The sequence below is a fragment of the Atractosteus spatula genome, chromosome 19, assembly GCF_055471065.1.
Source record: "Atractosteus spatula isolate fAtrSpa1 chromosome 19, fAtrSpa1.hap1, whole genome shotgun sequence".
Taxonomy (NCBI): domain Eukaryota; kingdom Metazoa; phylum Chordata; class Actinopteri; order Semionotiformes; family Lepisosteidae; genus Atractosteus; species Atractosteus spatula.
The window spans coordinates 11,998,547-12,025,677 of record NC_142724.1 but is presented as its reverse complement, the minus strand read 5'-3'; the positions used below and the strand labels follow the sequence as shown (position 1 = coordinate 12,025,677).

General features: G+C 44.4%; 1 protein-coding gene across 1 annotated transcript; it reads right to left on the bottom strand.

Annotated features, from left to right (window-relative positions):
- Nucleotides 1-1,589: 1,589 nt before the first annotated feature.
- ptpn1 (protein tyrosine phosphatase non-receptor type 1) lies at nucleotides 1,590-26,866 on the bottom strand. Its single transcript, XM_088937327.1, has 9 exons — nucleotides 26,626-26,866; nucleotides 16,026-16,116; nucleotides 14,156-14,256; nucleotides 11,586-11,684; nucleotides 10,344-10,481; nucleotides 7,868-8,077; nucleotides 5,669-5,830; nucleotides 5,093-5,295; nucleotides 1,590-4,247 (listed from the first exon to the last, which is right to left on the bottom strand). Exons 1-9 carry the CDS (start codon nucleotides 26,692-26,694, stop codon nucleotides 3,995-3,997), a joined length of 1,326 nt encoding a protein of 441 aa, XP_088793453.1. The 5' UTR covers nucleotides 26,695-26,866; the 3' UTR covers nucleotides 1,590-3,994.
- Nucleotides 26,867-27,131: the final 265 nt, after the last annotated feature.

Sequence of the window (27,131 nt, the reverse complement as noted above, 5' to 3'; positions counted from 1 at the left end):
TCATACACAGACATGCAGGACAGTTCCTGTCCAGTCTGCTATTGCTAACACTGCTAAAACAGGAGAAGCCCCCCCCAGCCGTCACAAGAAACAGGAGGAGTTGGTCACCATGCAACTGTCAAGAAATCTCCTCAGCCATCTTATTGGAACTAAACCCAAGCAATTTTCCAAAACCTTTCAGTCTGGGAAGGGGATAGTTTTCAGGTAACTCCTTTCAGTGAGAAGGCCCTACTTTGAACGGTCAGAAAATGTTTGATATTTTTTTATCGGCAAAAAAAAAATGCTGCTTCTCAACAACATATTTATAATGCAAAACAGTACAGGAGACACTAATCTATAATTAACCCAATACATTTTCTCTCAACTGAGTTTCATGGATCTTTCTTTATCAAAACATCCATGGCAGCCTTCCGAAGTTTTTCAGTTTATATTTTTCCGTTCAGCGCCACAGCTAAACAAAGATCACTTCACAAGGCTTGATGAGATTCATCTTGGAGCGACATAACCGACAGTTCGCTATTCTGGACTACAAGAGCACATGTGGATATGTTTAAGACTCACCTGCTGTCTTTTCGAGCTGAGCAGAAGCCATCAGTTCTGAACTGCATGGGATTTCACTGTCCGGCCATCTCTGTAATCAGCAACCTGGCAGAATTTAGGATTGGCTTAAAAATCCTTGCTTAAAAAAAATTTGAAACAAACGCCATCTTTTGTAAAACAAAATTGTGCAGATACTCACCTCTCAAATCACGATCCACACACTGGACATGAGTAAATTCCAAATCACTGTACATTTATACAAACATGGATACTGGAGTTATAGGTCTTAAGTGAACACTAGCATTTACTGTATACTGTAGCTGATAATATTCTATTTAACTCTGTAATAAAAATCACAGACTGCAGATGAGCTCTTGCACTTCCCTGCGTCACAGGCAAAGAAGTCTTCAAGACCCAAGATCTGAGGGGAAAAGGTTACATTGGCTTAAATGTAACTATTCTCTATGGGGTGTAAGATGACTTACTGTGATTCAAGTGCAATCCAAACACCTACAAGAAACCCACACTAAATGCATCTAGATGAAATAAGAACACACAAATTCAGTCAGCTTTGACCTGGGACACAGGACTGAACATTTTCAACAGGGCTCCAAGAGCGACATCACTTGAGGTAAAGACCAACTTTCATCTTCCAAGCAAGCAGATGCAACCACTTGATGGTTATATTTCTTCATCATTAAATAGTGATCTCAAAACTGTGATCAAAACAAACAGCCCAGATTATCAGCGCTGAAAGAATATGAGTAGGTAATAATGTTTAGCTTAGTGATATAGTGTGCAGTACTCTGTACCTTAAGTCTCAAAAACATTAACTTCCATTTAGAAGAGTACAATACATTTAGAATAAATTATATATAAGAAGCAATGTATTTAGTTTAATAAAAATAATTTTCTGCACTTTATACAGGGTTAAAAGACAGCATCTCAGTCACATGTCACATGATATGAACAAGATTTAAATTCTAATTTCCAAAGGTCAGCAAAATATTGTCATTCCTGAGTGAATAAACACAAATACTACAGCAGAGTTGCATTTCCAGAGACATAGTTTTATTACCACAGCCTATGTTTAGAATTCAGCCTGAAAATGAAATCCTGTACAGTTTGAGATTCCAAAATAAAGGAACAAAGCAGTAGTTATAAACAATTGTAAAAAATATAATAAAAATGACCATGCCAAGAGCATGAACTGATAACAGGAAACTCACAGAGATTTGGGGAACTGTGAATGCCCTGATAATATCATGCCTAACAAATGCACTCCGACAAACATGTAAAAATAATTGATTTGGGGAAGTGGGAATAACTCATTTCACATTCCAGGAAAAGGTACGCATTTAAGAAACTCTTGGGGGGAAACGTGTCGCTGCTGCATTTATCTTTTGTTCAAGGTGTCCACGAGTAAACACAAATCCAAGGTCAAGTCAGGTGCCGAACAATGAGCTCTCTGGAATTCGTGTAAATATGATTTTACCAGCGTCAACCGCACCGTTCCAGTAAAAATCTCCCCAGTCCAGGGGAATGGCCCTTGTCCACAAAGGACCTGATGTGCTACCATGGCAAAAACCCATCTGTTTGGCACAGAATCCGTCAAGAATTTGTTTGGAGAGTATCCTTTTCCTTTTATGTGACTCCCATCACCCCACACCCCTATCTCTTGTACCGAAATTTCATTTCTTCAATTCCACTGGCTTGCCAGTCAGCTGCATGTTCCAGTGCTCTTGTCCGGCTTGCCAGTACAGGCCAGGCCCTGAGCAAGTCGTTATAGGGCGACGGCTTGTATTGCTGGTGTAGAGAAGGATGCAGAGTGTGGCAAGGGTCTTTGGGAGTTTCCTGCCAAAAATACTTCATGATGCAGGACATGGTGGACCTCACCAAGAGGCCTGGCTACACCTCAGAGTTAGGGCTTCTTGCTCCCTGCTCTTTTCTCCCAAGGTTTTGACTCTGAACAACAAGCACAGGCATTTCCTGCCATCAGCTACACCTTCAAAATGCTCCTTTTCCCCAGTGACCAAGCAAGGGACTGGCTAAAAAGTCAGCCATGTCAACTCTGTCTCGGCAAATCTGTGCAATTAGTGATGTTGCTGGTGGGGTCTGAGGAAGAAGAGATCTACACTGTTTTTTGTGCGTGTGTGTGCAGTGGGAGGGGAGAATATATTCCCATAAAAATGCTACCGGGAACGAGGAGGAGTAACAGAGCATGTTTACAGATGGCAAAATGAGAAAACGCAACTCAGACAGGCAGAGCAGGCTGGAAGGTTAGCTCTGCAAGGAAATGAAAACAGCGAAAAACAAAATGCGTGTGGACCAACACAGCTACAAAGAATGGCCAAAAATGCCCCCCGTTGTTCCAATTTCTTGAAAAAGGTCATAGGTGCGCGGTCAAGCAGTTTGTTAAAAACGCTGAAGCTGAGCGAACCGATTTTTAGAATTTTTAGCGGGGTGTCATATCACCTTATAAGACATGAACTAAGCAACGTCTGTGCAAGGGCACACGACATCAGCCAGGACTGCCCTAAAGTGCGTCAACTCCAGTTTATACCGCGAGGAGCATCCTGGTCACAACGCTTTCCTGACGCACATTCTTCAACTCGTTCGTGGGACGATTTGATTACACCAAGCGAAATTCGCCCGCGACAAAGCACTGCGCTACAGCTTCATCTGACTACAACACATCCCTCCAGTGGGTCTGAGAACACTAGCAACCTCCCATCTTTCAGTCTTCTATCACACAAAACATTGTTTCTTGTGGCCTCAGCTTATTCTCTGGTAGAACACTGAACCCCCTTAAAAAAAGAACCATCAACCTAAAAAAAAAAACAGGAGTACAACTGGTTTTTATTTTGCAGGCATACAGACAAAACAGCTCCACGCCTACCGCCTAACCCTGACACAGGCACGACTCACAAAAAAGTATTTAAAAAAAAAAGGTCTGGAAAGGCAAACTAACAAGTGGAAAGGAAAACAGAACATAAGAGCACATCTGCGTAACGGGTAACAGCCGAAAGGTGCGTGTGGTAGGGGGTTATGGTTTCTACATCATAAAAATTATAAAATGACAATATTATATATATACACATATACACAAATTCCCTTACATAAAGCGATGGAAAAACGTTTTTTTTGCGAACTGCTGTTTTAACGGTTCGGGTGTGACACCTGATAAATCGAGGCCCTGAGCTTAGAATGTGAGGAGTTCCTGGGGAGAGACAGCTGGCGCGAAGCCCCCGGCCTCCCTCTCCCCTTCAACTCCTCTGCCTTTTGCACTTGAAAGAAAATACAACTTGAGCCCCCCCATCCCCCCCCCTACCCACCCCCCACCCCCCCCAGTCGGCAGTGCTCCTGCTCACAGCTCTCCAGCTGGATGGAGGATGGTTTCCATGGCAACGTGGCTGGCTGGCCTTGGCGACGGCGCGAAGAGAGACAGGAGAGGTCAGTGGAAGCAGGCCCGGTAACAGACGTACACCCCCAGGGCCAGCGCCGTGCACAGGCACACGTTGGCCAACAGAGGTTTCCAGGCCCCCAGCGGGCTGTCCCCTTCCTCTTCCGCCGCGCCCACCTCCTTGGCCTGCGGTCTCTCGGCCTTCTGGTCCCACGTGCCGGCCTGGCCATCTGTCTGGTGGACCGCGGAGGGGGTGGCGCCGTCTCCCACTGCCCTCTGCCGGAGCTCGGGCTCCACCCAGCAGCTGCACACAGACGACATGGACATGACACCCACTGCACTCCCCACACCTGAAGGGAGTTTCACTAAAACCGCCATTTAAACTTTCAATACTGTCCCAATTCGGAAAACCCAGCAGTTGAATCAATCAATGACCCAGCGGCAACTGGGAAAACTGCTGTAGGAGGTGAGGTAGCAGTCTTCAATCATCGAAGATCCCACAACACTACTGTAAGAGCACGGCTGTCAACCCCAGTGTCCTGGATGAATTTCGTGCTGGGACAGCACAATCTGGCCTTCCTCAGTTCTCCCCCCCTTACTAGAGCTCAAGAGCTTCCGTGCATAAGCCAGGTAAATGCTACACTTCAATTCACCTGTATCGGTTAAGCCACATGGGAGGTTCTTAAGAAACCCTTAAAACAAATTGATCTATATTTGCTTTATTTGTGGACGTCTACATTTATCACTATTTGCAATTTGGAGGACAAAAAAAACCAACCCAGCAGGCATCCCAATTCATTCAGCCACAAGCAATCGCAACAGTCAAGAAGCATTAGGAACAACGTCTTGAGGAAAGGGCGTTTAGATGATCTGGATGTTCTCCCGTGTTTGAGTGGGTTTCTTCCGGGTGCTCCGGTGACCATGCTGGTGGAGTGATTGGCAGCTGGGAAATCTGATCCTGGTGTGAGTGTGTGTGTCTGTGCGTGCCCTGTGATGGACTGGCGTCCCGTCCAGGGTATACCCTGCCTTGCGCCTGTTGCTTGCTGGGATGGGCTATGGCTCCCCCGCGACCCTGAACCGAATGAAGTGCCCGAAAAATGGATGGATCTAGAGGAAGGACAGCGTCTGGGGACAGGATGCTCTGCTCACCTTTCCACATGGAAGTCATTGTGCTGTCTCTCAATGAGCTCCTCCCTCTTGGGAACTTCTGGTTTGGTTTCGGAGGGGAAGAAGGAAAGGGGCTCGGTCTTGCCGTTGGGGGCGTCCACTCCGATGCGTTTGGGGGGTCGGGGAGGAGGGGGGCTGAACTCTGGGGGAGCGTCCTCCTCATTTGAAAGCTCCTTCCACGATTCCTTAAGAAAGGGAGCACAACCACAGTTGCAGAATAGATGTGATTTTCTGTTTATCTTGTTGGCAAAGCTGGCCTAACTGGTTAATAGCGCAGCAAGGTAACTCTTACATGTTGCCTCGCTTTCAAGAACAAAATTGCTGCTGTTAATTAGGGTTCTAAACTTTTTAAATAAAAAAAAATCAGAGATTGTTATAATTGTCCAGGTCAGGGACGGGTCTCAAGACGTTCATGTTTAACTTATTTGTTGGTGAGGTACAGGAAGTGAAAGTAGGTCTATGATCCTCTTATAGCTCTAAAAATACACATACTATTTAATCACACGATTTGGTACTGACTTGGATGTACAGATATGCAAAACCTCTAGTGCTGCCAACCTGGACTGACGTGTCTCCCATGATGCACTTGGCACCTTCGATGACAGCGAGGTAGGAGAAGCGGAGCTGGTCGGCAGTCTGGATCAGCCCCATTCGGTACCGGCGCATCTCCAGCAGGACGTCGCGTATATGGACAGAGGACGGGTCCTTGCGCAGAGACATCTTAAAGAGGACACAAGAGATCAGAATTGCTGGGGAGCGGGTACCGCTGTTTCTAATCCGAAACAGAAAGCATTACATCACTTTTTGGACCCCAGGGAGTAGAAGTGAGATGTGTTTATGAGGTTCCATAGGTTCAGTGCACTCTAGCATCAAAGAATAAGATCCACCATAAAAAAACAAAACAAAAAGACTAACAATAAACAGAGCCAACCTCAAAATCAGGACTTTCTGAAGTGTCCTTAATAAGCAACACAGTTCAGCAGCCATGGTATCTGCACTGTGGATTAATTTAGCTACTCTTGGGAATATACAGGGCCTATTCAACAGCACAGTGAAATCTGTACCACAGAGCAATGAAATCTGGTGTAAGCACAAATTCCTGGCAGAATATTGGGGAACATGTTCCATCTTATTTTAGTGATTTACTGCATTTACATAGAATTTTTATCAAGCCTTTTTTAATGCAGAAGGAGACCCACTTTGCCCATCACTTAAGTGCAGTGCCCAACTGGGGGCAGTAGCCATTTTGTGCCAGCAGGCTTAACATATGACAGAAACTTGCTTCACAGACTGAAATTTAGCCAGGACACTGGAGTTTACACGAATCTTATTCCCTATTCTTATAAGAGTGCCACAGGATCTTTAATGGCCAAGCAGTTGTGGGGATCTTGGTTTAATGTCTCAGCTGATGGCTGGGTCCTCCTACCTCATTCACCACCAGGGGATCGGCTATTTCAACATTTACAAATTGGCACAGTATTGGAAGAAAAGAATGTTAACAGAACAACAATTTATCATTTAAAAACTGCTGGTGTTGCCCTGAAGATAGTGAAACTCACTTCATGCACGTCGGTAATGAGGTGTAATGTGGCTGCTCAATGTCATTTCAGGCACATGAACAGATGCGTGGAGCCCGGTTTTTGTCATGTGAAGACAGCAGGTGGGCACAGCCCAAGCCCTAGCCCTGGCAGAAGGCAGTGGGAGATAGCACTGCTGCACATAGCTCTGGTTCGGAGGGAAGACTGCCACCTACTGGTCTACCGCAAAACATCTTTCCAACATCCTGAACACAGAAGAGCCTGATGCAGATCAAGCCCAACTGTCAAAAGGTAGATGTTTCCCAAGTCATATTTCTGTTTCCACAGGAACCCATTCATGAGCTGAAGAGATCCATGAATCAATTATCTAATGCCAACCAAACAAGCAAGACGGGTTAAAAGAATTCCTCATTTGCAAAATGTAATAACTCACTGTTCACAGGAAGCACTACAGAACTGGAATGCAAGTGCTACGTGCAATGGAAAAACACAAGATGAGAAAGTGTTAAGGGAGATTCGCAATCTGTAACTCTGAAACTCTCTGCCAGCTCATTACATTCATCATCGTATTTTCTACAAGCTTGTTCAGGCCTAGTGTAGACCTTCTAGGAATTCAAAGGAAATGAACACAGCACTCTGGATCTCCTTCTTCAAAAGAGAATCACTCTCAAATAACCACCTCACAAAGATCCTACAGCATGAAAAACTACAGACAGCAACGCAGAAAATCAGGAATTCCCTTTCTTTCAAAAGACCAATCCCAAGAACCTACCTAACAGCTGGCAAACCATGTTGACTGCTTGCCAAAAAAATTCAAACCTATCAGTTTGTTTAATTTGTCCCCAGAGCATCAACCATTTTTTTTTACTGAATGGTTGTTGGCTTTCTTACTCTTCCCAAAAAAAGCACATGGAGACAGAAACGGCTTGGACCACACTGTAAAGACAGCAGACTCAACACTAGAAGGCAAGGTCTACCTGACTAAACTGAGTGAGAGTCAAACTTCCTCACAACAAAACTCCTCCCTCAGCAACATGAACAACAACATGTTTTTTACTGAACACATTCCCTTCACAATGACAACACACAGTGTAACAGTAAGTACACACTATGACAAGGCCTTCATTTAAAATCAAACTCAAAATCATTTTCTAGATGTTTCCTTTAGTTAATTTATGGACACACTTTATTGTTAATACTACTGTATGGCATCTCTCACCAGGAGGAGGCAGGTATCCGCGAGGCAGAAGGTTCCGGAACGCCCAATGCCTGCGCTGCAGTGCACCACCACTGGGCCCTGGTCCGAGTTCAGGCACCCCGACTCCCGAACTTTGAACAGGAAGTTGAGGAAAGAGGCGGGTGACTCTGGCACCCCAAAATCAGGCCAGGTGGTGTAGTGGAAATGAAGGATTTCCCTGGTTTCCTGCGTCTGGGATAGGAGGGGGTGGGGGAGTACATAAACAGGAAGAGCAGTCAGACCACAAGCTTAAGGACAGAAATCAACAGAGGTAACTTGGAGCATCTTCACACGTGTTTTTTTCAGATGGTAATCACCCCTGGGGCCACACTGCTATGTGTGATTGACGTTCTGGGGGTAGCCCCCAGGATACAGCTCACCTCTGCTGTCGGCGTAGGGCAGCACCCCGTCTACAAGGGCAACTCTTACTGCGAGGAACCAGTCGCTCATAGTCATGGCTCCCCCAGTGTAGGGGTTCAAAATTTGTATCAGAACTCAAATTATATTAGGGATTATTTTATTTTGATTTAATTTGTTGCGAAAACTGTGATTTTAAGATAACATTCCGTCAACTTCGAGGTGTCTGAAACTGGATGGAGATTTAACATCAGGGCGGTCGAAGAGAGTCAGATAAAACCAGGGCACTGACAGAAAACAAGACGTTTAAGGAAAAGGTTTCTCATCTGTTGCAAGCTTCTCCTGACAGTCTCCAAGATGATACTTAAGACTGTATCGCCTATCATCTTCTCTACAGGCTTGGCCATAGTCGTGTCTCCTAGCAACCAGAATAGGACATCCATCTTTCAGGAAGTGTCTTGCTAATATGTGGACAAACTGGATGACCCTAGGCCAGATCCCACTTATTCTTGGCACCGAGAAGCCCTTAAATTTATTGTGAAAGTCATTCAAAGATGAAAGGAGAGATTATTAGTCTTTTGGCAAAACACTGATCTCATTTCTGCCACAGCTAGTATGTGGAAAACAGCGTTAAGTATTTAACGATTTTCAAATAAATAAGATGTTCAGAGATTGTCCCCCTAGAATAGAATAAATAGCTAGCATAGACTGGGTACTCAAATGTACCTATAAAGATAGCTTCTTGGTTAAGTAGCTTTTGGCAATGGGAAGAATTTTGTCCAATAACCAGAAAGCAGTACTGGTGAACAATGCATGTTATTTTTACACAATCTTTAATTTTCTCTTCAATGTCATTGCGTTATAAGTAGTTCTTGCCCAGTTCTCTTTGAGACTACAGTGCACACGCAATCTCACATGTTAAATTCACTGTGGGAAGGCAACTCCCCTGTGAAAAGAAAACTGCTCTGTTCTATCTCATCTTGCATCATACACCCTTTGAACTGGCTTACAAAAGATAAGTCGATTTTCTTTGCCAAATCAATTTGATTACATGCTCAATCAGACAAGTTTCAGTCTTACAGTTCATCCACCCATTTTCTAACCGCTACATCCAATTCAACTCCTGGGGTCTCACTTGGTGCCTCTCCTGACATCACAGCACTGCAGCAGAACAACATATCCTCATGCTGCTCGTGTAGCAACAGACAATAATGACACCATTAGGCCATGGGTGCCCAACTCAAGCCCCACTGATTATCTGAGCATTCGGCTGGGACAATGTGGGACAACTAGGGTTCAGAGACCAGTGAGCCACATACTTGCCAAGGCACTACAAGAGAAAAGGGCCTGAACCCCAAAAGACAGTATAAGCAACTTGGTGCAACACATCTATCTCAGACGTACAGCTTGCATTGCTTCTAATATCGACTCCACCTGCTACTAGCCTGCGACTCGCAGTCAGTAGACCCCCTGTTGGTGACAAATGTTTTTCAACATAATGCTTTTACTTACATCATGTCTGTTCAATACAATCTCAGTAAGCCTGCCACATAAACTACTAGCCTCAAAACAACTGTATTTGCTGCGGTGTTGAGTGGAGTAGTTTCTTTTGATGCTCAATGGATTCCATTTCCACGCCGGTGGAGAGGGAGGTGGATGGCACAGCGTGGTTAGTTAGTCCGCTATTGCTGCTGCCTCATGGATCCTGGGTCCTGATTCAAGCGCAGACTGGGGGCACCTTGTGTGGGGAGTCTGCATGTTGGGATCCTTGATCCTTGCCCTTGCATGGGTTTTCCCTACGCATTAAGATTTCCTCTCATCTCCAAAGACACTCTGGAGAGGATAACTGCTGTGTCCGAACGGACTCGGTGTGCTTGTGCCCTGCGATTGGACTGGCATCCTGCCTGAGGCATAGTCTTGCCTTACGCTCTATGCTTCAAGGATGGACTCTAGGTGCCCGCAAACCTTGTTCTGATAATGGGTGGGTGAACCAATGGAACAAGAACTAAAAGACACCAGGACCGGCACTGGACGCCCCGATAAGGGCGGCAGGTGTACAGCTTCCCCCGTCAATCCCAGGCTCAGGGCGAGGATGAGGTACCGAGAGGTTCTCTAGCTCCAGCTGGCGCACGGTGTAGTAGGACTTGACATCCTCCGAGATGAGGGTGAGCTTGAAGTTGGTGTCCTCAAACACCATGTCCTTCTCTTCCCGCTGGGGCCAGTACTGGGCACACTTCACCTGCGCACAAGGAAAAAAAAACAGGTTATAGCACAGCAGACTCCCACAGGAAACCGAAAGCATCAGGACTGCTTCAACTCAGCCTACATTTTAGCACAGTTTTCCATTGCCACTGCACGTAGCTCACACCTGTGGAGTTCCTGAAGGAACAGTTAAAATTCTTTAGTCTTCTTAAGCCATTAAAAACCTCCGGTACGGTTTATCATGTTTCCTGTGCAAGACTGTGCTTGTCTGTTATTTCATTTGATTAAAGCAGCCTGCAAAGGACTTCTCAGAGCGCATGGGAGACAGAATGGGCCCGATTTCTCCTGTGGGCAAATTGCGAGACTAATGAATCTCTTGTGGACTGGGCGCCTTGCCCACCTTCTTCACTCGCAGCGGGCGATACAGACCCAGGCACTGCTGTGCAATGCTGTGAAAACAAGCTGCAAGATGCATGTTCTTCAAGCCATAAATTCTTCGACTTATCACAGCCAACATCAGTTAGAGGTTAGAACAACCACCCACAACTCTGGACAAAAGTTACACCCTCCCATTCTTTCTGTGCACATCTAACGTCGACACTGTTAACAAAGACAACATCAAAATGTGTCCACATAATATTAGTTGTTTTCACTGAGGCAAATTCTTTTTTAGGCAAAAACACCATGTGAAGTAACAAACTAAACCGTGCAGAAACCACACATTTGTCTCAATTGCGGGCCTTAATGTATCATGATTATTTTCTAGGTCTAGGTTCTAGCAAAGAAAGCTACCGTGCATTTCCAAAAGAGGATATATTTTCTCCTCTCATAAATGCAACAGAAAAACACAAAATCTCTTGGCTCAAGTTCACTTTGGAAAGATTCTGACCAAGTACGGGCACAGTTACCGAACAGTAAAAAAAGAAAATCCTAGCGTCAATGAAAACAGTCTTCACTGAAACAAAACAAATGGGAACTTTTGTTATTCAGGTGGTAACGGCAGAGGCTCTGCAGAAACACAACATGACAGGATCTAAAAGAAGGAACTGGTATAAAATGAGGGGGGGTGGGGAAACAGAAGCCCACAGCTGGGTGCGAGACTCGGCCCCGAGCTGCTGCTCGAGAGAGGAGCCGTACTCACAGAGCCCTTCTCGATGACACGGTTCAGCATCACGACTCCGCGGGTCCGCTGCTCCCACACCATCTCCCAGAAGTGGCCGCAGGTGTTAGGCAATGGGCCCTGCCAGGAGAACATCACCAGCAACAATGTGGTTTAATTCTTTCTGCTCTGCGATGAAACCAGCCCTTTCCTTTCAGCCTGGGAAAGGGGAAAACTGAACGTGGAATAAACTGGAACCAGGGTAAGACAGTGCTTAGCATCGCTGCCTCGCAGCACTGGGGCCCTGGGTTTGATTCCGGACCTGGGGTGCTGTCTGTGTGGAGTTTGCATGTTCTCCCCTAGCTAGGAGTGGGTTCTGGGTGCTCCAGTTTCCTCCCACAGTCTGAAGGCATATTGGTAGGTAATGGCTTCTGGGAAAATCGTCTCTGGTGTGGGTGTAAGTGTGTGTGTCTGTGTGTGCTCTTTGATGAACTGCTGTCCTGTCTGGGGTGTATCCTGCCTTGTGCTCATTGCTTGCCACGACAGGCGATTGCTGCCCTGTGGCCCCGTACCGGAAAAAGCAGTAAGGAAATGAAGGGGTGGATGAACTGAAATCAAGAATCAACTAAGACTACAAGAAAGATCTCTTCCATGTTGTTATGTCCAGGTGTCACAAGCTGAAGACCTCTGTGACTGGGGTTATCGTGAAGACAACACCCTGTGTGGGTCCAGGGGTTGTCACAGAGCAGAGACGAGAACTGACACCAAATCAGGCTGGCAACTAATAACAACTGTCAATTCAAAGATTAAACAAACACACTAGACAAAGAGAAGAGAAGATCACTTTATTCGCCATATACAATTTCCTGTATTAGGAATTTGTCTTTTCGCATACCCCAGCTTGCTCTCCATGAGACACACAGACATGGAGAGAAGCTTGAGGTCAGAGCACATGGTCAGCCATTTATACAGCGCCTCTGGAGCAGTTGGGGTTAAGGGCCTTGCTCAGGGGCCCAACAAAGTAGGATTCCTCTGCCAGCCGCAGGACTTGAACCGGCAACTTTCGTTAGCCACAGAGCCACCATGCTGCCCGCAAAGTCAACCATACACAAAAAGTTGTGTACAGTTAGTTAAATCCTTAATCCTCAAAACAGTATTAAATCTGCACAGTTTTCACTGTGCAATAGTGGAACAGAATGAGTTAAACCTGCTCAACAAACCAATTTATGGTTGAAATCCATTTTTTTTATCTTTTTGACAGGACAAGCTATAATGATGCCAATAGGCTGGCATATGTCCACACCAGGTGTTATAATGAACATCATCATCAGCAATGACACAACGGAAGAAAAATACATCACTGTATAGCAAGGCGTGAGAGGACATCCTACGAGGATTTCCCAACTATCTAAAGAGCTATTTTAATTACGAGCCATCAGATTCACTACCTGTTGCTGCAACATTTTAAGTAACTTAGCAATTTTTCTTTTCCATTTTTCTGAATCTGACAATTGTTTAAAACGATACTTGCCAAATTTTAACATATCCGTTACTAAAATTGGAATTTTGAGAGCATTTCCCGGGATTTTCAAAAGCTTATTTTAGATAGTGACTGGCCTAAATTAATCGTTAAAGAAATACAAAAAAAATTCAAACCCCTCACTGCACTGGTAAGTATCAGAATCCACCAAGGTGCTCATAAAGACAACTCAGTGGACTTCTTCAGAATGATTGCTGAAGCATGAACCAGCGGATGTTCAGTCACGTCTGGGACCAAAAGGCACTTCTTTACCCCAAGGGGTGTGGGAGTATGAAACACCATGTTGCTGAAGCCAATATCCTGGCTTCGTTCAAGCAACAGCCGGATGAGATACTTGGATGAATTAACAGCTAATTTCTAAACAGGCTGAAGGGCCTCCTCTTGTAAGGAGCCATTCTTAAATTCTCAAAGGTTTTTACACATAGGAAAAGGCAATCACTCCTGAATACAGAACACATACATTGGTACAAAGGCGAAGCAAGGTGTTAGTGAAATTCTAAACCAACACCCAGTTTCTCAATAGAGCAGGTCTGGACTTGGAAGTTCTCAGTAGGCAGGAATCAGAAAACATTTCTCAAGATATCCTGAAGGAGTTAGGAGTTGGTGGGGGGGGGGTGGTGAGGGTGACGCAGAGCAGAACTCTAACATACACAATATTGGCTAATTCTTGGAAAGATCCAGTTTGCGGAAGCTCGCACTTGCAGAGATCGGACGGCCAGCGCATTCCTGGAAGCGACCTAAAATGAGGTCATGATCAAACTGCAACAGTAATGCGTTTATTTGACACACAAACAAACTGTGTCTGCATTAAGCTGAACGGCTAGAGAGATAAACAGTATGGGGATGCGAGGCTGATAAAACTGGGCTTTTATTTTGATACTTACTGCAGCGAGAATTTCATATTTAATTGTGAGATCTGTGCATCAGTGACAGAGAGCAGGCTGTGCTCATTGCTGAGCTCACAGATCTTACTCAAAGCTCAGAGGCAGGAGAGGCAGGCCCAATGCAGTTCCATGCTTGAAGACCGACACAAGCCTTCTATGCTTAACGCAGTTTTTGCACTGGCACTAACCTGTGTGAGAATGTAGCTCCTTTGTGCCTCCTCCACTGAAATGAGGCTGGCGTTGATGTAGTCATTGGTTCCGAGCTGCAGGCAGATCCTGCTGTGGTCAACTGCACAGGGGAAAAAGAAAGCGAATGTGAGAGTGTCCTGTTCTCAGAGACCTATCCCAGCGCCCCTGTTGGACTCCATAGTGGATATAGCCCAAGCCTCTTAAAGAGGGTCTGATCAAGAACTCCCTATGCTCTTCTGCGCTTTACCACAACAGAAATGTTGGAAAAAAATTCCAAAAGGCGTTGTCACCCTTCCTACAAAAGGGTCAAATCTCAGATTGCGAAATTCAAGGCACGGCCGCCTTGTGCACACTCATGTTCCACCCTGACACTGAATGTTGTGCCCTAAATAATTAAGCTAATTAGCAAACTACACGACTAGTTCACCAAGTTAATGATAAACCATTTTAAGAATAGCAGAGTTTTACAGAAAAAAAAATCTGATTTCAAGAAAAGGAAACCACAACCACAATACACTTCCTAGCTACAATGAAAAAAAATTGAGATTTTTTTTAAAACTTCCTTTTTTTTTTGTCTACTGACTAGGACTCCGTTTTATTCATGGCTGTCCCGGGCCTGTAGATCACCTGACTACACGGACATGTTTCACGTTCCCTGGAGGAAGAAGACAACCTTCTGAGTCCTGCTTACTCACTAAGCGTGTGGTTTACAAACATGATCACAACTGGTGAAAAAAAAAAATAAGACATTTGACTTTCCGACTGACAATACTGCCAAAGCCACTGTACATTTTAAAGATCGAACTCGAGCTCTGAATACATTTAGAGGCATTTGTGGTCCCGACGTTCAGTTCCATCACAGAAAATGCTTCTCCTTGCAACCACTATGTTTGTGTTACTACTGTTGTTATCTTACTAACACTTTGTCACCTGTCAATCAGAGTGATGGTCGGACCCATCTGCCCTTATCCTATCACTCAGATGTAAAAATGTGTTCACTCTTCTTTTACCATTCGAAAATCTGCATGCTCCAGTTTTCAGTGAGGCTTTCAGCAATAGTGGTTTGATACCCATTTGACAGGAACAAGTGAAGGACACTTTTAAATTAGCCACAAAGCAAGAAGCAGCAACACATTCTGCCACAAGAAAAGGACATGTTTTGCCAGGATCGCCTTCTTCGTTTTGATCTCCCAGGTGTTACGCCGGGCCAGACAAAGTGTTGAAACAGGCTCAGCGAAAATTCGAGTCAATGAGCCAAGGTATGCGGCAGCCGAGATAATTTATTCAATGACTGCACTGAAGAGGACAAACAGAGCTGAGACTGAGGAAACAGCTGAGGCAGTAGCTGCGCAGCTGAAGCAGGCAGAGCAGAGGCTGAGGTCTGAGGTGATGAAGAGGTGATTAGTGGCAATGATGACTGAGGAACTGGAAACTGAGGATTAAAAAACACTGGGAAATACTTCTGAGAACCTGAAACGGAGACAAACTCAAGGCAGGGTTAGTGACTCAATATCTGAACCATTCCTCAGGGCTTAAATACTGTGCGAGGTTCCCTAATTCGCCTGATAGGCCTGGCTTGAACTTGTCGAGGATGGCCCCAATGAGTCTCCAGCACGTGTGGAATGCACACTGGTAATTGGTGGACCTAATGTGGTGGTGCTGGAGCTCGTCGGGGCGTAACAACAGGTGCACGGTTGGGGTGAATCAGGCTACATGGTAACTGGCCGCGTTTAACGCGAACCTCACCTGATTCTGGGAACGGTACTGAGTCTGAATTCTCCGTCGCGATTTTGGCTCGCGATTCTTTGCGGTTCGACTTGCGGCGGGCGCCGAACCCTACTCATTGATTCACTGGCACGGGTTACTCACAGGGGCTGACATCTCGGTAGCGATTCCTGGTCTTGTTCTCGGGGAGCTTGGCTAGTTTGCAGGGGAGTTCACTGGACTGCTGGCGGATCTCCTGCAAAACAAACAACACATGTGATGGTGCTTGTGATCTCCTCTGGGGGAGAGGCACTGTGCTGAAAAGGGAACTACTCCTTAAGAGTTTGACGACTTTCACCGAACTGGGGACCTCATGCATGGCATCTCAGGGTTCTCTGGTGTTTCATCTGACCACAGTTCCTCACGCCCAACGCAAAGTGACACATTCTAACCTTCAAAGAAAACGTATTTTTGAACACACTCGGCTCAGTAGCAAAGTTCCTTTTCGACACCATCTTTTCACGCACCACACACTTTGCTGTAATTTGCACTGGCTTCTTGTTTTGTGGTTAACAGTGGAGTCAGTTCTGAGAACTCTGACTGCTTCTCATACTCTGAAGTGTGGGGCTCAGCTGCAGGGGTGTGCGACTTCTCTTCATGACAATCACTGGTCCAAGACACACAGCTGGGCAAGGCCGAGCAGCTGCGGGGCACACAAACAGCAAAAACCCACTCACAGCATTACTAACATTTTCCCTTGCATAGAAGCACTACACACGGAGACCAGCAGCACAGCCTCAAACCCTGGGACTGCTGTGATATAGCACTGCTCTTGGAGAACACCAGTCAAATTCTGACATCGCTACTGTGCTGCTACACGGGAGACTTGAGTGCCTTGTCTCAAGCACAAAATTAACATGAGAAAAAAAAGTGCCAAGCACTGAGATACCGTCATTCTCTGAAAACATTTTAAAAAACTTTTCCACAAAATGATTTGCATACATGTATAAAGCTGTGAAACACACGACAGAAATGGAACTGTTCGATACTTTGAAAAAGACTGATAAAAAGTTAAGTGAGCAGAACCTTTTTCTTCCCAGTTTTTGAGGGGGTGGGGTAATGTACATCAACAACATTCATAGCTAAACAATTACTGGATTTGGCCCCACTATGTAAACTAGCTTGCTTGCTTCTGCCTCTGTGAAGTAGCAAAGAGGAGGAGTACACAAATAATTCTACTGCCTTGATAGACAGAACATGTGAAATATACTTCCATGTGCCCTAGGAGCTATTAAAGAATAACTTCAGGTGTTAACTTTTTAAAATAAAAGTAAAAGACACATTTCATTTAGTGCAAAAACCACAGAAATCCTACAGAAATTAACTATGAAACAAAGAAAAACTAAATTCCTCATTTGCGGTTTCTTTATAAAAGACACAAGACCGAAAGCAGTTTCACCTTATACTTGCTTTTTTACATGGAAAAGGGCAATCACATGACCGCGGTTTTTAAACTTGAATTCTGTTCATCAAACAGATTTTTACAATCACTAGAAACAACAGTAAATAGCTTTAGCACATCATAAAGTATTCTCTTGCTTCCCCTGAACGGAGATGTCAGAGGTGCAGAGGCCAGTGAGATGGGATATAACTAAGGCCAGATTTCTGGGAGGTGAAAGGACTGTCCCCCCATTTCCCTCAGTCTGGCAACACTGGTATTGTGGTGCAGTGCTGTACAGAGTAAGAATGACATCTTTACAAAAAATATTTTCATGTGTACTCCATCAGTACTAAACCGGTGTTACAGATGGCAGTGGGTTAGAGAATCTAACGGTACTGGGTCAGAGGAATATAGCTATGGGCAGATAATCAGGATCATCTGCTACTCAGGCTTATCTGCTGATGGGCAGTAGAGAGGTGCCCTCTTTCCTCTGTATGTAGAAGATGTAGAAGAAAAGAAACACAACGTTTCGGCTGTGGAAGCTCTTTTCAGCGTGAATTAAACTTGTACTTGTTCCTTTGCAGCCTACGCATGCTGACACAGCTGCCTACTTGAACTATGTAGAAAGTGTGTTTCAAACCCCATTTCCAGCCAAGGCAGGGTTCTTGTTCCTCCCGTTAATAGCACACAGGCAGTGGTTCACTGATAAATGAATACATCTCATGTTGTTAGATAGAGAGTATCAATGGTGACATCATCATTGATGCCACACTGCAGTCACTAACGGCTCTCCAACTGCCACTGCAGGTCATGATGACAGACCTGGTGACGTGTGCACTGCGTTATTTCAAACTGCAATCCAGTACTTACCCAAAGCAGCAAAAGGCTAAACTTTCTTATCTCCCCAGTGTGTTAAGGTAACATTAAGATAAAGATGGAGTAACAGGAATGAACTGGCAAAGCTCAGAGGCATCCTGCTAGATGACAGGCCAGCAGGGGCTAAGAAATCAAAGCCGCGTGTACGTGACCAAGACAGCAATGGATATTCTTCACACACACCACAGAATAAAATGAGCACCAATTTCATATTAACGCACAGGTCACCTATTTGGGTTGTAGGGACAAGACTGACCCCGGCCTTATCTTATGAGATAGTGGTCAGCGGTCTGAGAGGGGAAGCGACTGACTTTCAGGTCGTATCTGGGCCTTGAGCAAGCAAGCCATGGGGGAGGGGGCGCCGGGTGACAAAGACACCAGCTCGTCACGCGCTTGTCCATTGTGGACGTGAGAGAATGGACAATGGAGGAAAGGATGAGGTCTGAAGGTCGGAGGAGGGGGGCATGTGATTACTACAACATTTACCCCCCCCCTGGCCCGGCTTACTCACCACACAACCGTGTGAAATCTGAAACACACAGGGATGCAGCTGTATCACACCAGCACCAACGTCGGCTCTGTGTTTCATATACACGTATATTATATAACGGGAGGCCATTTTATTCTCTCCATGGAACCATGGGTAGGGCAGACTCACTCTTGGTTTTCAGCTATACTATCTCTAGCGCTCAGTGGGTTCCAAAATGACAGATAAATTTTAACACCAAAGTTCGCCGCCCGTTTACTTCTGAATGTGCACACTGAAGTGTTTTTCTTAGTACTATTTCTTCTGTTCAAGATCTTCTAACTTATCAGGTTTAAACAGACTCCGCACACTAATAAACTGAATAATATAGTGAAGCATTCGCGACACCTGCCTTAATTCACAATCTGAAAAAAAAACACTGTGGTTTCATCAAGTGTTTGGAGACATGGGGATTTACAGATGTCATTACTCAGTATGATGGCTGTTTATTTACTAAACTGTAAAGGTTTTTTTTGTGTTTGTTTTTTCACCTGGAAGAGATTATGAGTGTCAGAGCTCAACTCTGCAGAAGTCCAGAGAGTTACAGAGACCAAGATGGAAGATGTGAGGGTTTACACATCAATGTCTAGTAAAATCATCCCAACTCCCACAAAGTTCCCTTCATAGTTACATCACTCACCCATCACCGCACCAAGTGAAAAACACCCTAACTCCCTTTTTTTTTTACACATTTACACATTTTACACATTTTCAGAATACTGCTTTTACGTTTGAACCTTTAGAGATATTAATTTCAGCTTTTATGAACAGCAGAAAATAAATTGCAGGGTGCTTTTTTTCCCACTGCATTGTATGCAAAAAAAAAATAACTCTAAAGCAACTAACATCAGGAGCAAATAAGTGATTACTAAAGAAAGAACATTCTTCCATCTGTAATTCTCCATCGCCGTTCCTTCTCAGTTTAGGAGGCATTACAACAACGCCTCCATTGTAAGAATGACTGCGAGAATGCAATAACACATACATTCAGAAAGGATGGATAATAAATGATACTGTTATGAGCGGAATGTCTGGAAAATTCATTAATCTGACGTGTAATTTGCTCTAACAACAGAGACCAATGTGCAGACCCAGATAAAGAACCTCGACCTCAATTCAGTATCTCAGAGATACAAGTTGTTTTGGTTACTTTTTTAAATAGAAAATGGCTTATATGAAACATGTAAGGAGCCTCTGTGTGCTTTCTTTCGAGTTTCCCTGTCTTGTGGTAAGATATCTTAAGACTTTCATTTTTTTTAAATTTGCTCTCATTTCTAGCACATGCATTAAAATACACCGAGAAACCGAGATAAACACGCACAAACAACAGGCTCCCTTTCTATCCACATCGCAATAAGACACAGACATGCACGCTGGAGCAGCCTATGTCGTGAAGTGTCCTGGAAAGTTTTGCGGAGGGCGAGCGCACTACGGAGGAGGGACACAGATTTCCAGGGGAGACTAAATTGGATACGACACCGGAGTTTCCGGGGCCTTCTGTCACGGCGGCAGAGCTGTGCACAAAGGATTCCTCCTTTTTTTTTTAAAGACGAATCGTTTCAGTGAATCAAACGAAGCTTAACTTAATGACCTCCGGTGGTATTCCGCAGCGCCGAGTCTTGCACCGACTCGGAGGCGACTGGGTAATGAGGTGAACCAGTTCGAACGAATCCCCCGAACCGACTCGCTTAACTGGTTCAGAGACAGACACTGGTTCGGGTTCAGAGACAGTTTCTTCCCACAAACTGTCAGATTACTGAACTCTACCACTACCACTACCTCACACTGATGTTTTTTTTATTCCTAAAATGCAAGTTATTAAACTTGTTGTTGCTGCTGCTCTGTCTCTAATGTTTTTTGTTTTCTTAATGTCTATTCCTTGTATTGGAGCATACATGCAAGAACGTGTTTCATTGCACTTGGGCATATGACAATGAACTGAACTGAATCGAATCATTTGATTCACTAACAAGAATCAAACCCGCCCAGCTCTACACACAATGCCTGAAAAGGGAAGAAGTCCTCCACGCACTGACAACATACACCCCCCCTCCCCCCGACATGCCCAAAGCTCATGTAAGGGCTAATTGTTTGAGAGCTGCCTGACTCTCACCCCCCAACCAACCAACCAACCAACCAACAAGCTTCAGAAGATGTTTCCTCCCCAGTGACATTTTCCCATTATTCTATTGAAAAAAAAATCCTAAAATTCTCAACAAAAAAAAACATTTGGGCTGCATTGCAGACTAAGGAGAGAGTCACAGCTATCCCGATCACAGGATTTCAGGATTGGGAACCGCGGGTCTATTTGAATGATTTCCAGCAGACAAAGCACATTTTCCAGTCAATATCGCTCCATTATTGCAGATGCGTTTTGTAGACTTTAGGAACCATCCCCTGGAGATAATGAAACCAGGTCCTTCTTGACTGAATACTACTACAGAGTATGCCAACGGACTTCTACGGATGAGTCTATTCCAGTATGACAGAGTGGATAAAAACCAGCACAAGGGTCCCAGAATTGCACTGGCAATTCTTTCTGTTTTTGTGCCCTTTGGCAATTCTTATCGCAGGGTAAAGGATGCATCATTTATTAATCAGAAACTGCCAGCAACCTGGTCTTTCCTAAGCAGTATCATTCAGCAGCGCACTGAAGGGCGAAAAAAAAGATCATCTGATAGTCAAACAATTCCACCTCGTGCTCTTATTTTTGAAACATGGAGCTCTTTTGCCCAGTTTTATTCAAAAGAACACAAGGCTTGAGTTTTCACGTGGAATGTTAAAGAACATGGTCTACTCTCCAGGGCATAACACAGGCCGTTCTTAGTTTACTCGAAGAGGACTACTTTAACGAAGACGGACACATGGTCAATCAGTGGTTGAGTTTGTGTCTAACAGGGGAGATTTTTGAAAAGGGGCTTAAAGCACTGGTGGCTGGCTGACACCATGTTTTTTAAAATACAGATACTAGACCATTCCCATTATTTGGGTGGGAGCCACCATTATTCTGTGGTTACATTGCTCTGTGCGATAGCCACTTTGCATCCCTACAAAAAAAAATGAGAAATCTGATTAGAAAACATTTAAATCCATTTTATGTGGGAAATGACATTCTTTGCTGAAATAAAAGAATTCTGTTGAGAACTAAGTGGGAAGAGAAGAAAATGAGGGTAGGTCAGACCAGATAAGTGATGCCAGTTAATCCTCAGAAATATCCAACACTAAGCACCCTCTGCAGAACCTAATCATTTCTCGGGTATGGTTCCGATAGCGGAGCCTGGAACAAAGCAAGAATTTTAGGTGCACAGGTTACCTGCAAATTTATATCCAAGCATAAGTACTCGCGCATATATTTGGCCAGATTATTTTAAATGCTCCCTTATGTGTCCTAACACAGTCTTAAAGGCAGAAAAAACATTCTGTCCAACATTAAAAGGTTACTGACCCATTGGCCTGTCAGGATGGCCTTTTGGGCTGTTGTTAAAGTCTGAAATCTGCCTGGCAGAATCAACAGCTCATTCGAAATCTTAAGGGAAAAAAATGTTTATTGTGGACAACATTCAGCAATACTTATCCGATATCCGATATCCGATATCCGATATCCGATATCCGATATCCGATATCCGATATCCGATACTAGTACACTAACTGCAGTGAACAGTTGCCTGTATACACTGCATACATATGTGAAATTAGTATCCGACTTCAAGATGAGAATAATGATATTTACAGAAATAAGTTCAAGAATTTCCACCTATGAGAGTTGAGGTCCAGAACACAAAGTGAGGAAGCAGAGTGAGAGTTAAAATTTCACAGGTTTGTTTTGGTGTAATTCCTATTTTAGAAGAAAAGAAAACTATTTTAAGTATGTGGTACAAATATTTTCTAACGAGTCGCTCTTTGGGCTCAAAACCCGTTCTGCGTTTCCTGCAAGAGCTGCGCACGTACCTTTCAGCTTCCGTTTCATCAAAGAACACGCCCTGTGTGTGAAAGCTGATGAAAAATCAATTCTTTATTATCAGTTTGTTGCACTGGTCTGCGCGTGAAAACTGTTTTTGCCGTTGTCAGATGAGTTTTAACGCGTGTTGCTTCATTAGGGAGAAGTACGCCCTGTTTCCGAGCTGCGTTCCAGGTTCAAGCCACTTATCCATTTCCTAAAGACGGCTTCATCCAATTCAGGGTTGCAGGGAGCCTCTCCTGGCAACACCAGGTGCAAGGCAGGGTACGCCCTGGATGCGACGCCAGTCTATTGCAGGGCAGGCACAAACACACTCACACCAGGGCCAGTTTTCCGAAAAGCCAATTAACCTACAGTACTAGTTTGTCTTTGGCCTGTGGGAGGAAACCTACACAGACACAGAAAACTCCACACATATAACACACCAGGTCCAGAATTTAACCCGGTACCCCAGACCTGCCAAGACAGCAATGCCAGCATTAAAGGTTAATTCCACGCTGAAAAAACAGAAAGGAGAAACAACGTTTTGCTTTGTCTGAAATGTTGTGACTGCTTTCTATTTTTCAGCATGGAATTAACCTTTACTTGTTCCTTTGCAGCCAACACATGCTGCTGATGCTGCTGCCCACTCAGATATGTTTTAAGCTCTACAGGGATCTATTTATTCGCAGGTCAAAACACTACTGCATCGGACTGGAAAGATGAAGACAAGTAAAAAGATTGAAATTTTAGGTTTCTTCATTTCGCAGTCTGAGAGTAAGCTTTGCTTCCTCATGATATAGGCATTAAAATATGAGCCAGTGCTATCTGAGACGAAGCTCACTTGGCCAGATGAGTTGAGGATTTTTTCATACAATGAGCAGAGTATAGTACTAGTAAAAAGAAAAAAGGACACAGAAAAGGGCTTACAGACACCATACCTGGATAAACCAGTTCCAGCCAGTACATCAGTGAACGGGACATTAACGTGAAAGATCAGTTTACCACCTCTGATGTCTGCTACTTTGCACTGCAGTTAATCAAATATACTGATTAGGCAAAACTACAACACCTCAGGTTTATTCAAAATTAATATAAAAAAAAACTCGCAGAACGTTTAATCTGCAGTTACCTCCTGCACACCTGAAGCCGAGACTCTCAATTCCCTAAAAGAACATTACCTGAAACCACACATGTTTTTGAAATATGATTCTTTCTGAGGCAGTTATGAAAAACTACCTTAGTCCTATAAACTACATGTTGAAAAAGAAAGTAAAAATTGTTATCCCTGTTGTAAATATTTACCCTACAATGTTTCTTTATTTAAAAATATCCAGCATTTGGTGGTTTTTTTACCCAAATTGTGTTGATGATAATCTAGAACCAAACAGGAATGTTTTATGTTAAAGAAAAGTCTGTTTTGTTAACATTTTCTGTTGAGGGGAAAACCGTTAGTAAACACTAAAGGAGATTGTAACACATTGTACTATTCTCTGCATGTTAACCACTTATACATCCTTAAAAGTAACTCTAAACAGCTGTAAGGACTTGTAAATGATCGTTACGTTTCTTTCAGTTGACATCCTAAGGATTTCTGGCATTAAAATGATATACATTCATATAAAAAGATGAACATGTGGGTCAAATGCACAGAAGATTTTAAACTCACAGGCAAGTTTGAGTGAAAACATTTCAGGTCCTTTACTATTGAACATTGTTCCTGTGCTGGACAAACGCAGATCGCAATGCGAGCTCTCATTTCCCGCCTGACCTTTAGAGTGAACAGTGGTCTGCGCTCCAGACAGAGCTGGGGGAGATTTCCAAAGGTGACAGCGAGGAATCTTGGACAGGGAAGAGAACTGAAGGCCTATTGATCTCAGATTACAGCCAAGATTTAGGGAAGCTACTGGCATTTCTCCCTTTCCCTTAGACCTGTCTAAATCTATCCATTTCCAAACCGCTTCTTCCAGTCGTGGGGGAGCTGGAGCCTATCCCAGCAAGCAACACTCTGAACAGGACACCAATCCATCTGAGGGCACGCACAGACACAGACACACACAAACACTCACACCCAGAGGCTTGTTAGCAGTATGTTTTAAGCTGTGGGAGGAAAACCGGAGCACCCAGAAGAAACCCACATGAATGTGGAGAGAACATGCAAACTCCACACAGATAGCACTCCAGGTCCAGACATGAACCCAGAGCTCCCCAACACCGCTAACCACTGTGCCGCCACTGTCCACAACCATTCAGGATCAGGATGTCAGAATTGCAATTATGATAAACTGACACTCTGTGCCCTGACTGCCAACTAATGAGTCCTGTCTTGGGCTCTTTCAGGTGTGGGTATGCACTATATGTGAGCACAAAACCCTTTTCACAAACAGACATAACACACCTGCACAAGGCAATAGCAGGAGTTAGATGGCAGAAAGGCAGTGGAAGTCATTCATGCATGTCTTGATGTTTTACATGACCGCAATGCTAAAAGTTTTACAGATACTGCTCAGCGTCTTCTATAGTACAGTCCTGTGTTGTAAACGCTGCTTGAAGGGGAGCGCCAATGTGCCATATTTTGAGATTTTATTTCACACCTCTGCTTTTGTTAGCTTGATAAGGAGCAGGTAAAAAAAATTCAGAACTGAGTTAAAATGATACTAGAAGCCCAGATAACAGCTGACGAATAATGATACTACTTTTCACTTTGTTGTACTGATTATTAATTGTGTAGCAAAAAAAAATATCAGCACTTCTGGCTGGTGATTCAAGTCCCGAGTGATGAATAAAATATTTTGGGTTCTGGCTAATACTTGCTTAGCAATTAACAGTCATTAGCCATTTCCTCTTTTCCACATATCGCAGAACAGGCTCACATCAGAACTACTGATTGCACAATAAACCGATCTACATTATCAACGACTTGCAATGCCTTCGGATCGCAAAGGGAACTATGATGCTCCAAAGACACATGGCAAATTTTACATTTGGAAGTGGGGATCCCCAGTCTTAAGTTAACGAGTCATTAATACCGATATCTTCTGCTAGGGCCCTGGCGTGCTGTATGTGTAGTACAGTACGGGTTTTTTTTTCTGAAACTGCCGCTACCGTTAACGTTAAAAAGTAAGGTCGAAATAGTGTCTTGGGGTGCAAAGAAACAACTCTTGGAATAATCTTAAAACATAACATTACCGAAACAGAAGACTAATATAGGTTTTTATGTATAGGTTGCCGAGACCTTTCTAGGTTTGAAAACTAAATGATCGAAGTTTGTTCCCCCCGCAGTGGGCGACTTTAATTTACATATTAAATTACATTTCTCCGAAAAAAAATACATCGTGACACGCTGCAGTAAATTAAATTCAGGGAGTTCATGTAGAGAGGGGGTTTTCCGGCCACATTACAAATACATGTGTTGTGTCAGCGCAGCTCATCACAGCGTGCCTTGTTCAGCGCATGTATAAATAATGCTCATTTCCAGGTGTGAAAAGACCACTTACAGTCTGTTACACGTGTGTGAAAGCTAAGAAGTCATGTACTTTAGCGAAAGCATTGTGCTTCGTGGGCATGTGACATCTTCCACGAACTCGAGCACATTGGAGAACTCAAGAAAATCACTTTTAAGCAGAGGGGAAGGGATTAAGCATTTTATCCTTTTAAATCGCGCATTCTCCGAATCGACTACACGTCTAGGGGCAAAATCAGCAAATATCAGCCTTCTTCGGCTATCCACGCTGTCGTGGCTTCCCAGTTAAAGTCTTTTCGCCTCCGGACCAACGTAGCTGGAGATCACCGTGTTAGCTGGACCAGTTCGCTCCGGCTAACGCGGTACATCCGAGATTACTCTGAGCTCCAAGCCAGCGCCAAAACCCGGGATATCCCCTCCTTCTTTAATCTATCGCGGCAGATTAGCAACGAGTCTGCTCGAATTACTCCTGTCGCTGCCTTCTACACCCCTAACGCTACCTCGGTTTGCCCCAACACCTACCTGGTAAATGGCGCTCCAACTCCCGGACTCATCGATTTCCCGAAACTCGGCTTCCACTGCCGTGCTCATGCCGCCCTCTCTCCCAGCTCCCTCCCGGTAAAAAACGATTAAATTGACAGCCGATGCCTAACTAATTACAAACCCCGATCGCTCCTTTTTCTTGTCCAGCCTATAGATTTAATGTATTCTTTTCAGTTGTTTCCTGGCCTGTTCTAACCGGAAACACGCCGCTTGCGCCTCCCCGCATCGAGACTGTCCCTCCGCATTCACGGGGCACGCCCACCCCGCCGCTACATGGCCAATCGTGTCGCAGGAAGCGCGGAACTGTGAGTGGGGGAGCCAATCAGTGTTTCCCGGAGAGGCGGGGTTCCCAGCGGGCCAAACAGGAGGCGAGGAGTGATGGCTCTAGTTTTTCTGGGACTTGTAGTTCATATGTTAGAAACAATACGGATTTGCAGTTACAATAAATGCTGTTGTAGCTGTCAAGTTGGTGGAAACATCACAGA

What these genes read in the sequence shown, in the direction of transcription:
- ptpn1 (XM_088937327.1), bottom strand. Translation starts at nt 26,694, where the DNA reads ATGAGCACGGCAGTGGAAGCCGAGTTTCGGGAAATCGATGAGTCCGGG. An exon ending in TGGAGCTAGAGAACCTCTCG is followed by an intron (nt 8,078 to 10,343) that starts GTACCTCATCCT and finishes CTCCTATCCCAG; the next exon opens with ACGCAGGAAACCAGGGAAAT. An exon ending in CGGATACCTGCCTCCTCCTG is followed by an intron (nt 5,831 to 7,867) that starts GTGAGAGATGCC and finishes GTCCTCTTTAAG; the next exon opens with ATGTCTCTGCGCAAGGACCC.